Raw genomic sequence first — 16484 nt, forward strand, 5'->3', positions numbered from 1 at the left:
ACAGGTAGGGAGATTCACTGTAAACTACAACTGTGAAGATGAAATTTTGACTGAATCCATGGTATTCGTGATAACGGTACAGTCGTCGTCGGCGCCACATTCAAACTATCAAATCAACCAATTTCGCGAATCGGTAGCGACAGAGAAGATAGCTGTACATTTGTTTGCAGCTGTCGCTCGTCTATGATGGATAATACTCTTATTGCTTACGGGCATAGTACCATGGTTATGAGACTGACATTTCTAAATTTGCAATACACGCGACACTGAACCGCGCAGTGGTTAGCTGTCTAGTCTTTCGGCTGTGGCTTGTGGTCGACCAGAGTTACATGCGACATCCGATTAAAATTTAACTGAGCATATTTACAACATGCGTTACGACTCCCACATCATAAGTGTTTGAAATAGAATTCGGTTGTTGTGTATGACAGTAAATAAGCTTTACTAAAAGATAAAACTTTTCTCTGGCGAAAATTTCACACACCCCGCATAAACGAATTGTAATTTGTAGGAGGAAAAATCTGAAATACACCGAACTCCAAAGTGAATCAGCTGCAGCACATTTCTGTTGGAGGTTATCTGGGTGGTAATATTTCCGTCGTGATAAATAAAAATATTAAGACCATAACGAAATATCTGGAAGCAATGCATTTTGATGACGTTTGACAATGAAGTTCTGCACTGTTATGTAAAAATCACACCGCTAATGTTATAGTAATTAATTAGTATAATTATTGGGTATACAGAGTTGCGCTGACTTCACACTAATTCAGTATTTGTCCTGTCTGTGGATTCATCCATAGCAAGTTTTCGATCTCTGCTTTGTTTGTTTACATCTATTTTGTGGAGCGTACCAGCCATCATGTTATGTAAAACCATACGTGTGCTGTTTTTCAACACATTGACACTGCAACGCCTATGCTAACTTATCGCTCCTCACTTTACATGTACACTCTGCGGCAGCGTACAGTAAAAGCTGCACTCTTTATCAAGTGTAGAACTTATTTATGCCTCTTGGACCCTGTTTTTCAAGCTTTCTAGTTCATGCACCTAGCCAAACAAATTCATACACAAATTTACAAATTGAACGCAATTAAAGAAAACATAATAATCAAAAAGAGACAATGGTCCAAATGAGATGATACGGTTACAGGCACAATGCCTGAAAATTATCGCATATCGCATACTGCCAAGATACTCTCCTTCTACCTAAACCTCATCTCCTTAAAAAGCAAACAAAAACATAAAAGGGAATTTTGAGATCTTTTCAAGCTTTCAAGTGTGGCACGTTCAAGTGGTTGCCATAGTGACCAGTTCTGGAAAGTTATTGAACCAAATTTGGATATAAGTATTTCCATATTTGTATGGATCTAAAATGTCCAATATGAAGGAGTGTGTAAGTGTTATGGTTACTTTTGTGTGTGTGTCCCTAGCTTGGTTGTGAAAACATCACTGTGGGCTTTAATAGGAAGGCACCTCTGTGTAGTCTATTGTCGCGGAGTGTACACTGCTATGCTTGTGTATCAGCCAGAGTTGACATAATCTGTTTATGCTCCATGTGTCATATGGCACCACATTTCTGTGGTGACAACAATGGGGAAAATCGTGAATTAAGAAAAAAAAAATGAAAATACAGTCTTTTGTGCATTTTTCAGACAGTTGCTGCATTTTCATAAATTATTACATGTCATTTTTTTTCCACAGTGCTTTGACGACACTTATTTCAGGGAGATAATCACCTGTGATATGCCAGGTATGGTAGTATTTTTGGTAAAAATAGATAGACCCATTTAATTGCTGCAGCAAGTTATTTACACTACTTTGAGTACAGTTTCAACAGTTGCTGATTCATGTATTTGAACAGGGTATTTACCATTAATTGTCAAACACTTCTAGTCCTCACTGAGGGAATTATTATTACAAGCCGGGCTACAATTGTCCGTCCGTCTGCTATTGTTCACATACACTATTCGTTGATGTGTTCACTTACCCATTGTGTATCCCTTGGTGTTAGTTGAGCTCTTAGGCTGCAGTAGTGACCAGAAATTTCCTTTAACCTAAATCCGTCATTGGAATATAGAATTTGCTGGAAGTAAAATTTTTTCCAAGTGTGTTTTTAGCCAAAATTTGAGTCACAAACATCACTGTGATTCTCTATATTTTCTCAGTGAATATACTGTACAAGTATCTAAATTTAGTTCAACTGTTCAGCAATGAAAATACATTTCTATTGATTAATTTCAGTGTTATGTGGAGGATGTTGCTGTTGACCTGAACATGAAATACACAAGATAATGGAAGCTCTAAGAGCAGTGATTCTTGAGAATTACAGAATTAGAGGTGAGAAAATTATTCATTATCTCTAAGCTGGTCATTTGTAGGGTCTACAGATGATGTTAGTGTAAAGACTTTGCCCCTGAGTCTGAGGCACATTTAGTTACCACTTTCACTCAGACAACATTGTGTTGCAACAACACAGAGGTAACATTTTGGTTGGAGTAAAAGCATGAACGGTACAAGCATCATGATGTTATACGAGCCTGCCATTTTGAACTTTGAAAGGTCAGAGGCCACATGGAGTTCAAGTTATGACAGTGGATTTTTTCATTTTGATCGTGAGAGAACTGAAACTTATTTAATTATTGTCTGATAATATTTAAAGGTATACTGTCACCTGTTCCAATTTTGCCACAGTTACCATGGAAAGAGAAAATCTAACCAATCACATTAAACAGGAACTTCCCGTATAAAAGCCGGATTATCATAAATCCATGCAATTGTAAAAAGGCTACGTTACTGATCAGACGTGCCGTCTTTGGTCCCAGAATGCCGTAATTGTACCATGTTTCAGGCGTTCATTGTCATTGAATCTTGCATATGATGTCTGTGAATATATACTATAATATAGCGACTACACTCGAGTCAAATATAAACTGAAAAAATGTTCTGTTTTTGTCAGAGAACACATATGTCTCAAAATGTGTTCCCTGTACGAGCATTTGACCCCTGTTTTGCATATGTTAAGAAAGTGCCCATTATGATTATTCAAATTTATGATATGGTTAAAGCGATGCTATGAGAAAAAACTCCCGACCAGTGTATGCAAATTGCTGTGTCATCAGTAATCCCCCTATTGTGCACCTACGGTCCTGTAATTTTCCGTTTAAGCGGGTGGCCGCTTTTTAAAAACACTGCCCTCATATGGGCATTTTGAATACCAAGGAACGCTCTTTGACCATATATGGGCGTATTTAGATTACAGATGACTGTGTACTTTTAACATGTGTTTTGTTAATGTTTGTTTGTGAAGATGGTTGAATTGTATGGAAACCTCCTTATCATTTCTGTTGTCCTCCAATATAGTTGTTAAGGTATTCTAGAAGGAATTCCTGCTTCATGCCTTGGGAACTCCAGTAACATTTGGCCTTTACTGTCCTTTATACTGTAAAGACTTCTAGCTCCCTTGTGCTTTGAACATACACACAGATTAGACTGCAATAAATTGCTAGCAACTTTTCCATCATTGATCTTAACCAACAGTGTTAATTGTTGACAATTGATTTTTGGTAGGGACTAGAATTTATGTGTTAACAATACATAGTGGATGACACAGCTACATTTGAATACTTTATTTTTCAAAACAACTCAGGGTACAGAATTTTTATGATTGGAATGAAAACAGTGAAAAACTTGTCAAAAGTTACAGCTTACTTTCCAAGGCTTTTATCTCAGAACCAAAATAATGGCATACCACTTTTATTGTGGAGAAAATATTTAAAACATGTCAGAGTTATGAGCTTTTCTCCAGTATAATTTTCCAGATCAAATTGAAGGACAAGTAATTGATCGCAAGAAAATCATAAAAATGTAGTGGTGCATTCATGCTGTTTTTATTCCATGAAGTTTGTTAGTTCCTATCGATTGCAGATTTGGCCTTGCTGAGTCAAAGTTTTCAATGCATGTTGTTTGATGACCAGTTGTACTTAATTAATAATGTCAATATTAATTTACGGGCAGAGCAATAAACAATTGATTTCTTTAACACCGTCTTCAGAGCTGCCAGATAGTAACTTTTTTTATGCAATTGACAACGAGAGTTTTGAATGCTGTGACTTCCGGTGATGGTGAAGTTGAGGTTGTGTTCCGGGGTTTGAAAAGATCTCCATTCTCTGTCGAGGTTGACTCTTTTTTTTTTTTAATGAGTTTCATTCACAAAAAAGTCAGTAAGGTCTTTGGGGTGGTACTGGCATTTGCTGCAAATGCTGCCTACTACTATGCCGCTGGATCTGCGACAAGAGAGATGGCGAAAGAAATCGGTACGTGCCGGTAGGTGTTCAGACCCATGGAGACAGTAGTACTCCACATAGTTATCACATGTTCTCAGTGTGGTCAAACCAACCCCGGATTTCAGGGGCTCTTAAGTTGTCTACATTCATCACCTGGTGAAATTTTTATGAGAAATTTTATTAAGGCTGTACATCGCTGCTCAAGATTGCCGACATACCAACCTAACATGAAATGGTATCCTTAGTCGGAGTAACTTACCGCAGATAAATTTCATGTTCTGAATTGCATATGTGAATTCTTATCGTTACAAATTGATATACTTTTGTCATGTCTCGGGAGAACTTACTTTGCAAAAAGTACACATACCACCAGACGGTTTAACTTGCACTTGAATTTAAGAGCACAGACTGGATAATCGAGCACACTGGATGGAATGTTTAATAGCACATATATCCACTATGTGTAAGACTATCATGTATACTGACAGATATAGTAATATCATTTCGGCAATGCCAGCAACACATTAATTTTTGTGACCGTGACTGTGACAGTGATTTCTCTCAGGATAGCAAAGTTATTGCCAAAGATATGAAGACAGTGTTGAATATGGATGGTACCAAAACCAGGACCCGTCATGAACCCATTCTACTCATCAAGTTCTAGTGACTTCTGCTTCGTTTTTGTTAGAAAGGGAAGCAGTTTTTTATTCCACCTTGGCGGTAATTGCATCAAAAAGTCTTATTTTGAAAAGTATGTGGCGTTATTGTTGTTCTGGAGACTGAACTTTTGTAACATTTTAGAACATTTTTGTTCATCCGTGAATCGTGTTTGTTCATGTTAATTTACTTGAACATTAAGCAAATATAGATGTACTACAGTGATGTGGTCTTTAATTCAAATTTTTATTCAAATCTAGATGTGCTCAAGCAATGAAGGAAATCAGTTTCTTTTGTCATCAAGTTAATTTCTTGATTGCTGTTCTTGTGAATGATTGGCGCCCTCTATGGTCTTCAAAGGGAGGGCCAAAATCTGAAAGGGGCTTTCACAAGCACATTAACATTTCTCTGTCGTTAAAACTCATTGAAACTTAGAGAGAAGGTAAGTAAATATGCTGGTCATGTGGGCAAATGGCATACAGAATGTAAAATAGTTTAAACCCTCAGCCTTATTAATATGTACTCCTAATATTAATAAACACAACAGACAAAAAATGATTAACATGCATCTTGTTTGGTAATTGAAACCCATCACAAACAAAATCCCATTATAGGGAGTGATCACAAATGTGATTACTTTCAGTGTCACTTTCGACTGAATACAGACAGCCAATCAATATTCAGTTTCTGTCACATTTTTATCTCTTAAAACTGATGCAAGTCACAACATGTTGCCTTTGTGGCATGTGTGGTGATTGTGGGCTTTACGCAATCGTTGATGATTCCTTGAGAGGGAGTTTATGTCAGAGCATATAAAGAGTGAAATATAATAGATGGATAAAAATCAAAAAAATAGCAGGCAAAGTTTTATGTGAGCTTGACTAGCAACTCTTTGCTACAGCTGCAGCCGTAACATTCACCTGTATTTTGTGATTCTGTCAGCAAGAATATCATGTTTCTATTCATAGTAAGTCTGTATTGTAGTTATACTTCTATTTTATGTATGACATACATAAATGAAGATAGATCAGAAATGATGTCAATAATTTAACTAAACTCTTCTAATTTTATCACCAGTAGGTAAAAAATTTAAAGTCTTCAACAGTCTAAGATCTAAAGAGTGTCATGAAATTCTCACCTGTTCACCTCCAACATGATTCCCAGTAAACAATTTCACAATCTCGATCGATAATCTTGGGCCAAGTCATCGTGGTGAAAGGGTTAATATTCACCTTGATATTTAGAAATTACACCCAGCAAATGTATTCTCAATCCGATTTTATATTACATACATATGTGGGAAAAGATCAATATACAGGGAGAACAAAAGTTATGGAAATTATTTTCAAATTAAAGCTGCCAGTGATCATCATTGAAGACTGCTTCTCAACTCACAGTACACTGATGTTTCTAAATATTCCTTCAGGAAAAGAAATTCTCCTCATGTGTAAGCTGCAGCTTTATTGGATCCCCAGAAGAAATATCCTCAGTGTTTCTTTCCTAAGATTCGTCCTTTTTGTTCATAACTATCCAAATGTGACCCAAATGGGCTGTAAACATGGTGATTAGCCAGTCTTTTACCCAACTCACAATGGTGTAATCCCATTGTTTCTAAATGCACGGCTAGCCCTGTACCCAGTGAATGAAGGGAGTGGCGAGTGGGTGTAAGGTTAACATGTTAAGCTAAAAGAGAAGTGTTGGAGCAGCAGACAGGCAGTTGTCGTGACAACTTATTCTGCTTTGTCAGCCACCAAATTAAGATGAATAATTTCTGACTATGCTTGAAGATCCAGTCATGCGTGATAAAGAGCATCTCCAAGGCTTTTCTTTTCTCTGAGAGTTTTGACTTTTTAAACTCCACCAAGTAATCCTTAATTACAATCAATATTACACTTATTGGAGCTTCAAGAACACGTCTAGACTCTTATCCGAATTCCTTCCACTAACTGTCTCCTGGCTATTGCTTGTAAGTTTGCACTAACTGGTTTTTAAACATCCTACATGCATCTTTCAATGTTATTTTTACAGCTTTAAACTTTTCAGAAGAAAACAAACATTAATAATGACTGTATAGAGTAGTTTGGTCTTTGTGAGCATTTTTCTTTCTTCGTTTACATTGAAGGAAAAGTTTTATAATTGAAACCTTCCAAGAGAATAAATTGTAAATACAGGCTGTACTGAGGCTTTTATGTAATTTTATGTAGGACTAAACATTTGAATTATTTTGCTTTTCTCCTGATTTTTGTCCCCACTACTAAAAGCGGTATAGTTCAGTTGGAAACTCACCCTTTTACTGTAAGTCACCACCTTAATTACAGTTAATGGGCTGTAATTGTCAACAGCCATTGAAATAGGAAAGAATTATGGCTACGAAAACCACTCACACAATGTCCTTTCCTGTATCAGAAATCATTGATAGCAGGCAGTGGGTCGGCGCAGTACGCTACAAATTTGAATGTTACCAATAGCCATTACATGTAAGTTGCAGACCTGCCAAGTTATACATTAAATGCATGCTACGCAAGACCACAAGTTTATTATTTTAAGGGTTTCAGTTTAATTTTGTAGGCACCATCAGCAGCAACAAGTCATGCCATTGAATCAAATGCCATTTGTTAAAATTCACTTTATAAGTACACCAGGGAACTGGGTATTTCTACACTGTATGTCCCTTGGGTATACTGACCTTATATGGCTTGACAAAATCTGCTCTGTGGGTAGATTACTGCCCTCATTAAATAACAGCCGTAATTAACATGATTAGCCTTAGCCACCCAAGGTGTCAAAGTGTGGCTTTGAAAACAAACAAATCCAATTACAGGGTTTCAATAGTGGAGGGCAAATCAGTGCTCTTGAATTAATTGGTTGGCAAGGGGCCTGCAATCTGGGATAGCACATTCCACTGTGTGTTCAGGGTGGGTCAGTATAATAATGTGGGTGACGGAGTTTGTTGTTCAATTGACTAAAAAGCCACAGGGAAAGTGTAGGTACTTAAACTGGAAACCAGGTTGTCATCAGAGAGGTTCACCTTCAAGTTCTATACAAAATGTCAAGGAAAGTGATAGCTTTATGTTTTACAATTGCATAACAATGAAAAGATATTCTGAAATGATTACTCCTTTGGAATATTTTTATCAGTGTGAAAAGACAGAGCGATATAGAAATTTCCATTCAGAATTTCTGACATTAAGTGTATTTGCTTTTCTTTTAATAATACTTAGACAATTTGTAAAACCCCAAGTGACCATTTCCTGTACAACTCAATAATCTCCCCCCTTCCATCTGCCCCACCTATCCTCTCCCTGAGGCAGAGACATGTTTAGAACCAATGGTCATGAATATTCATGAAGATTTTTTCAAAATCCTGAATGGAGGGAACAGCTGTAGGTGATCTCAATGAAGAGCAAGTGGGACGATGAACAAGTGCTGTTTGTAAACCACTGAATTGAGGTGTTAAGCTGTATTGGAATGATAATAAGTGAGTGGCCTTCCACTTCACAGCAAGATATCAGACGTCCTAAATGAGCCGATGTGAAAATTCTGACCTGTGGTGTTAACAGTGGTGTGTGATGATGCATTGATATGTCTGCGCTGAGGTAACTTTCACTTTTTTTGAAAACATGAATTGTAGCATAAGTGGTTTTAAATGAAGATGGGGATTGTCAGTTTGTTGTAATTTGATGTAGTACACTCAATGTCAGATTAGGACTTCTCGCCATGCGTTGTTGCTTTTAGATATTATAGTCTGCAAGTACTTCAAATTTTTGGACAAAATACCTGCCGAAACCTGAAGCCGTGTAAGTGTTCATATAGACCTTACACAGTGAAAGTGCTGCCGACAGTCAGTGGTCCAACGGCTGTTACTGATGGGGGCACGTCAGTCCTATGACCCTGGATTCATTCAAACAAATCTGCGTGGGGTCAACCTAAGCACTCTCACTTTCCACTTTTCAGACTTAATCCGTCTGCCAGCATCAAATAATATGCATGCGTGCACTGATTAAAAATAAACATTTATATTCTATTTCCTAGTAAAACGAGGATGTTGATCTTTCAGAAATAGATGCCACTTATGGAACAAATCATTCAATATTTTACTGAATATTGTTACGGTATTAAAATTTATTTTCGGAAAATACTGAATTTTCTATTCAAGAATGAGACATTTGCATGTTTCGCTTTTTGTTTTATCTCATAGCATTCATGAAAAAAAAAATTGCCAAAAAAAATCACAGATATTGTACATTTGTCCTGTGTGGCAACCGTGAGTTTCAGTGAGTATACATGTATGGTAAATCAATGGTGGAGATTTCATACCACAATTTCAAAAAAATATTCCAAAAAAAAATCAAAAGCTGGCTGTAATGGCTATAGTGGTTTGCTATGAATAGAAGCTAAAATCCCTTTCAATATATCCAAGTAACCAAATTGCATATCCTAAAGGTGTTCCATGCGTGGCATTCCCATGGGGATCATTGTGTTCACGTACAATAATCACAGAAATACTACTCACATTATATTATATGGAAAGCAATGAAACCAACAGTTAAACACGTACTGGCATAATACTGTAAGGTGCTACTGAGATTTTGTGAGAAAGTAATATTATAAGGATATTCACAAATTACCGTTATTTGTCCAAGATGCTGTGTGTCTCCGATAATACCAAAGCATCATGAGGATCTAAACTCCAGCATTTTATGTATAACCTTATTATTATACAACTCAGTCCAGTTATACTAGAAAAGTCAAAATTATAGTGTTTCGAGAATGTCTTATTGTACACTGCATCATGCGATTGCTAGCAGACCAGAAATGCGCTTGCCGTGTCCACTAAGTTGAGACAGAACAAAAATTCTACTTTGGCAGTGAATCGTTAAATGAACATACTAGTATTTGGGGGAAAAAATTAAATCTTGTCATGTTTTTCACTGTGTTGATATAAAACTTGAGGTCAAAAGTCACAGCATCTAAAAACATCAAAACTTACTGTACAATGTTATAAGACTCTGTGTCCTGTTATACTAAAAGTTTACTGTGCGATGAAATTCCATAGGTTTACAGATGTGGGTGTATAATAATCTTTTTGACATGTAGTGGGTTCTGTTTTTGAATTTTAAAGCAATAATTTTCCTAGCAAGTAGATCACATTGCTCTCATACTTTTTTCCTATGAAAAATCTTAGCTCATCAAATTTTGGCGTGGTCTTGGTTTTTTCAATTTCAAGGTCAAGTTTGGCCTCTATACTGCAAAATGCAGTAAAAAGCCGGAAGACATGTTGTCAACATCAAGTCATGTACAGTGAATTTATGCAATGAGCATGATATTCTACTTTAGTTTTACAGAAGTAAGATCCTTTCACAGAAAAGATCAAAGAAATTGTGCAGTTTACTTTTTTTGTTAAATCTCACCAAAGTTTAAAGAGCAGATATTCCAGTTAACTTTTGAGAAAAAAATACCCTTTCTTGAAAGAGACAGAAGAAATCAGTGCCATTTGGTATTTTTCCGCCAAATCTTTCTAATTTGCAAACAGCAACAAGTACAGTTTACTTGTGTCTCGATTCACTCTCAATTTGCATTGACTGTCAATATTTGACTTCAATCTGACAGACAAGGAACAAATATAGACAGGATGATATCATATTAGTTCAGTTACAGCTTATGAATTTATAATTTCAAGCATTGGCCAATCCAGGAGTTGAATGAGGGCTCACTATAGATGGTATATGTGTGTACGTGTGGGACTGTATAGGATGTACTTTCAATACTGTTCAGTATATTGGAAACCCCCCTTATATTTAAGCTTTTTTCATTTTTTTGGTTTGAGACTTACATCTGTCTTTGACAGACATGTTATAAGACATAAAAAAAACCTAGTCTGCTTAGGCTCAAGTACAGTGGCTTGGACCTCTGATGTGCAGGTTGCACGATGTAACTTAATTGTCGAGTGCTCTGGCTGCTTGAATTTTCCCTCCAGTGATTGTTGAGACTGAATTTAGAAACTCACTGAAGTGTCATCAGTTCTTCAGAAATGGCGACAGAGTTCTCAGAGGGAAGTTTGTTCGTTCTGTGTGAATAGGCTCTCAAAATTTTGAAGAAGCCAATAGAATTGGATGTCCAATCCTCTGGTACACAATCTGTCAGCAAATTTCATTGATTTTTTTTGCACAATCAAGTGCTGGTTCATTTTTGCTTCGATGAAGTAGATATAATTTACCTGCTGACGGATTTTGAGAACTATATAGGGTGAAGCACTTCACTGCCTATGATCCAAGCATGTCTTCTTCACCTTTGATTTTCACTGCCCAGGAACAAAACATGAAATAACGACGGGATGTGATGGAAGTTTTGAAGTAAGATTACTGTTGATTTGGTGCTGTGGACTGCTATGATAGTCTACAGAAAGATGGCTTGATGGCTTGTTTGGAAATGTAGTTTTTCTTCAAATGAGCCTAGTTAGAGAAAATTGGAGCAGCTTTTTTGATTAATATGGGAATGAAAGAGCCCCCTGTGATTCTCAAGGTGAGGTTATAAGTTTTGAAAAAAAAATAATGGCATCTCAATGATCAATCATTTCTTTTTCAATCAGTAAGACTCCCGATAATGGAAGCCCGAGGACGTTTTCTCTGTTCTAGAGCAATTTGATATTTTGGCCCATAGGCATACATTTATTGGAAAGTACATCATGTATTTGTACAGTAGGTTGTTTGATAATCTCTCTGCTGAACGCAAATTGAACAATGAGGCAGGTGATTATTATGACCTCTGACACTGCTGTCAGAACAAAGGTCAGAGGTTAACCATTACCCCATGGCCTTTCCCAATAGCTGTTCTGTAATGTCGTCATGTGTAAAGTATGTGGAAGTGATTTCCTAAAGATGTTTACCCGTTTCTGTAACTTTGTGTATGAAAAAAAAGAGCCAGTGATATGTTTAAACTTTGCAAGCCAAAATCAAAAACTTGTCACAGCAATTATGAATATATATAAGTCTGTAGGATGTGTGGTAAAGTTTGTAGCATTACCCGGGTACATATGTAGATAGTCACCAGGGAGCCACATGATGAAACTAGATTTGGCTATTTACCACTGTGAGCATCCGTTTGTGAAAAAAAACACACAGTGACACGTCATGCATAGAATTATATGGCTCTGAGGATGCAATGTTACAGTTTGGGGATTCCCTATATATACTGCCAATGCCTTTTGCTGAAATTACATTTTGACAGTCAGCTTAATTGCATGCAGAACTCAATGACCACCAATACTGTTCTCCGATGTAACATTCTTTGCCGCAAAAGACCACATTTTTCGTAACGGGCATTTCAAATGCCTACCAGCTGCAACAGTCGCAGAGCCGCTTGCCAACGACAGTACCTATTCCGCAGTCTCTCTCACTGAGATCATGACATGCATTTTATGGTATTCACAGCAATTATTTATTAATCAAGGCCGATTTCCTGTCATGGGTTGTTTGTGTTTGTTTTGATTAACCACTGTATTTTTATTTGAAAAAGATAAATTTATTCCAGCAAACCGGCAAATAAAACAAATCTGTATAACTGTGAATGTGTCGAGTGATTTAACAAATTGTAATACAAAGCAGTTTGTGTGAAAAAAAATCAGTCGTTTAAAGGTATGGCAATCGATCCAGGGCCTAGGAGTGGCACATGTAAAACAGTGTGTATCTTTGCGTCAGAGGCGGAATAAACTATGAGTGTATCTATTTATCCAGGAAATCTTAATCCCAACTGCTATGTTTGTATGCATATAGAGCCAGCCAACGTTAGGGACACAAAAAGCAACACGGGGAACAAAAAGGCAGTGGCTTTGAACAAAATCAATGTACCCGGTACTTCACCGATATTCGTAGCTTGACGCACTTTGAACATAGCTCGGGACAGAGGAAAGCCCATTGAACTACGTGTACAACTATAACAGCCACTCATGTAGTTGGTGCACAGTGGAGATTTTTGGATCAACAACTTTGACGGATGATGGACTGACCTTCCCACTGCAAGCCAATTATTATCTTACTCGATTCAGCTCAAAATTTTCGTATTGACTGTTGACGCGGTTTTTACAGTTGTTACGTGGGTGGCAAATCCTAGTCGAATCGACGACTGCTGCGTAAACAGTCACTGAATAAACTGTGCACGCATTTACGAGCACTGGATATTTTTATCGTTTTTAATCGAACACCGTCCGTATACGCGTATGACGGTGACAAACACAACACAAGGAATCTGGCGTACATTGTTACTAAATTACTTTGACCAAAAAATTCACCTAAATTCCGAACGATGATCATACAGAACTCTGCAGGTTTCCGGACTAAACGACCCCAAACCGACCGGGCTCGACGTCTACTCTGTCAGCGTCAACTCAAACTTTCATTCCAGACAACTTTACCCAACAAACTGGCAATGTACTAAATTACGTTGAAAAAATTCAAACTCTGTATCGTATTGAAAAAAATCTTACCGGGGCCACGGAGCAAATTAAAAAGCCAACAAACCCCAACAGAAACATTGGAATGATCATTAGTGTGCAAGGTCGCTGTATTATATGTCAGGGTAAAAAATTCTAGCTTTTTCAGGACGGTGCAAAAGGCGGGGCAGGATTAGACAAGATTAGGACCAATGTGTTACCGCCGATGGTACATAACGTACTGTTGATAGCAGGTAGTTCGGTGTCCAGTGATAATCACGATTCCTAATATACCACGGCTGTTGATTTGAACTGCCTCCGATCGAAAATTGTCAATTCAAAGACATGATATCAGTACAATTACATTACATCATCGCAAGATCAATGGCTGTATTCCATATCGGAAAAATCAGGTATGGAAAAGTTTTGTGAGATTATAAGTACCCGCTGTCTTCTCGCCAAATAGCTGCGATCAAGATTATTATGATAGAAGAAGCAATTGACCGCCGAACACCGCTTGCTCTTCTTACACACAACGTGTAAAAATGGGTTATTCCTGCTGAGAAATACGACAGCAAATATTGCAATGTGAATTTCTTACTATCTTCCTCGCAATGATTTTTTCATCTGTGTCTATTTTACCATGGTTACTGGACCATTTCTGACGATTTTACTGACAAAGAATCAGTTCACACTTATCGTGGGAACACATTACAAACACGTTCAAAAAATTTCATCACATGAAAGATTACCGTAATCCCCGTTCCAAAGATGTAGGAAATGTATAATTGGTTGTTTATCATGAACAATCCCGAACTGCAGCCTCTAAATACAAAATGATTTTTCTTCTGAACAACAACTGTTCCCGACAACTTTACAATCGCACTCCGGTCATCACATGACGGTTGTAACCGTACATGTGCTGCCGCCAATGGAGAATCAAAAAATCAAAAGTCAAAAAGTATAGAAAAACATATCAATATCCAAGCAATGTAAGACAGAGTAATTTTGATAGGGTCAATTTATTGTATATTATAAAAAATCTCCAGGCCACTCGGAACATCGTAAGATTATGATATCACTCGTTCGAATACTACACTAACACGGTAGGGTAAAACTGGGAACTCAGATCGTTATATATTGCTTCACCAAGCGAATCCGCTTAGCTAAAGATGGTAAAATGACCATAATTATTATGCTAGTCTCTGTAAATTTTGCCGACTATTCGTTAGTAGTTGTCGAATTTCTTGGGTTTGTCCGAAAACTATTTCAGTGAATGACGTAGGTTCAAGACATGTGAGTGCGAACGCAATATCGATATCGGGAAAGCAAAATCAGTCACAGACAATCGAGGAAGAACATAAGAGTCTATTACATGTAATCTGCGAATTAAATGAATCCTAGGTTACTATGAAAGTAAAAAGGTAATGTTGGTCCCTGGTTGGGAAAGAAATATTGATCAAAAAAAACGTCAGATAATTAGAGCAATTTAGTAAAAAACAAGCTCAGAAAAACGTGTAGAGAAGAATGACATCACGGCGATCTTCAGACCTTTCATCATGTTTCAGTCTGAATGTCAACATTTTATGCTATAATCTATTTCAAGTGTCTCATTTTGGTCAAATCTGACAGATATGAGTCAATTGCCATTTAGTTTCATCGCCCCGACCCGACAGGAAATAATGCAGCTCATGGTCACCTGCATAATCGTGGCGTGAACGTATCCAATGGGCGTCCACTGCCTCGGCCATTGACCATGCATCGCCAGCAAACAACGGTTTTAGACGTCACGAGAGCATTCTTTTTCGCACTCTGTGAGAGGTTGAGTGATTTGGGTAGGCAATTGGATTTGGATCGGACTCGAGTTGTTTCCGCCGAAAACAGTCAGAAAAGTAGTTTTTCGTGCTCCGTCCAAATTGGATCCGCATGTTGCCGGTTTTGTCCATGGCAATCAGCAGAGCCGTGGTGGGAGGCCGTATAACGCCGGGAACACACGGCATCGTACGCAGGGCTAGGCCACTATATACTTCCAAAAGAGATCTATCATAAAATATCGTACTGCAGGTCAACATACACATCACCCATTCATAGGCCTACAGGTACACAGATCAACAAACAAACTGGGAGAGGCAATCTGCTTGAAACCATGAAGCAGTCCGTTTGTGTCTGAACTCATCTGAGACTCGTGTTCAGTAACCGTTGGTCAAGTATTTTGCTCAGTGGTAAGAATCGTTTATTCATTGTTGACATCGTAATCGATCCGATGTACACATCAAATGTTTGATCGTTTGCACCTTTTCGCGTCCCCTCGTGATTGGCAGCTGTTTGAATGCTTTCATCTATTGTTCTGTGGACGCTTTGAACAAACATCGAAGCAGTTTTGGCCTCAAAAATCAACTTAAAATGGAAAAATGAGAGAATTTCACCAACAAGTTGATACAACAAGTATTCACAAAACGTCATATGTTGGAACAGTGCTTTAATTTACACCATGGTTGTTGAAAGCTCCAAATTTTCGGGAGCATTCGTTGACGCTGTTACCATACGCCACTCATATTGGATTATGAATGCCAAGGGAGATAGGGGGTATTTATAGGCTCTCCCTGCCTTAACAACAAGAAGAGAAAGAGCGATATATAAAAATACCATATCGTCATATAAAACTTTTCTTCCATCAAAGATGTTATTTGTAATCCTGCAGTTGGTTTCACCAAATATACTGAAAATTCACATTTGAAATTCACAAATGCAATTGTTGTACTTATATTATGGTTTACACGTGTAAATATTTTAAGAGCTCATTTTTTACTGTATTTGTACATAAACTTGCAATGCATGAAATACCACAAAGTGGTATTTTTGTTAATTCAAAGTGTATCAATTGGTATTATTTAATTATGCAAATGTAGTCTAATGGGAGTAACTTGTTATCATGGTGTGTATTCACGTCTTAGTCATGCACCTTATACCTGATAGTTAGTGTTACCATAGTACTGTACCTTGGCAATTACATATGGGTGCCGTTGAGGGCGCTGTGCAAAATCAAATGGCTAATCCTGAAAGTCTACAATAGCTCCATCATATGAGAACTAGACTAGCAAACTAGACCTAGA

At 37.5% G+C, this 16484-nt stretch overlaps 1 protein-coding gene across 8 annotated transcripts in view; it reads left to right on the plus strand.

Annotated features, from left to right (window-relative positions):
- Nucleotides 1-1738: 1738 nt before the first annotated feature.
- The window catches only part of LOC139145032 (golgin subfamily A member 6-like protein 25), a 170981-nt gene continuing 156235 nt past the window's right edge, over nt 1739-16484 (plus strand). For 5 of the 8 annotated variants that reach the window (XM_070715942.1, XM_070715949.1, XM_070715940.1 and 2 more), the window contains exon 1: nt 4286-4316. In XM_070715942.1, the coding sequence (XP_070572043.1) occupies nt 4301-4316 (16 nt within the window). In that variant the 5' untranslated portion in view covers nt 4286-4300. Of the gene's footprint in view, nt 1754-2244; nt 2341-4285; nt 4317-8289; nt 8540-16484 lie in introns of those variants that run through there. The other 3 variants (XM_070715944.1, XM_070715939.1, XM_070715948.1) reach the window with 3 other exon arrangements.

This window comes from Ptychodera flava, chromosome 12 (genome assembly GCF_041260155.1).
Source record: "Ptychodera flava strain L36383 chromosome 12, AS_Pfla_20210202, whole genome shotgun sequence".
In the NCBI taxonomy this organism is placed as follows: domain Eukaryota; kingdom Metazoa; phylum Hemichordata; class Enteropneusta; family Ptychoderidae; genus Ptychodera; species Ptychodera flava.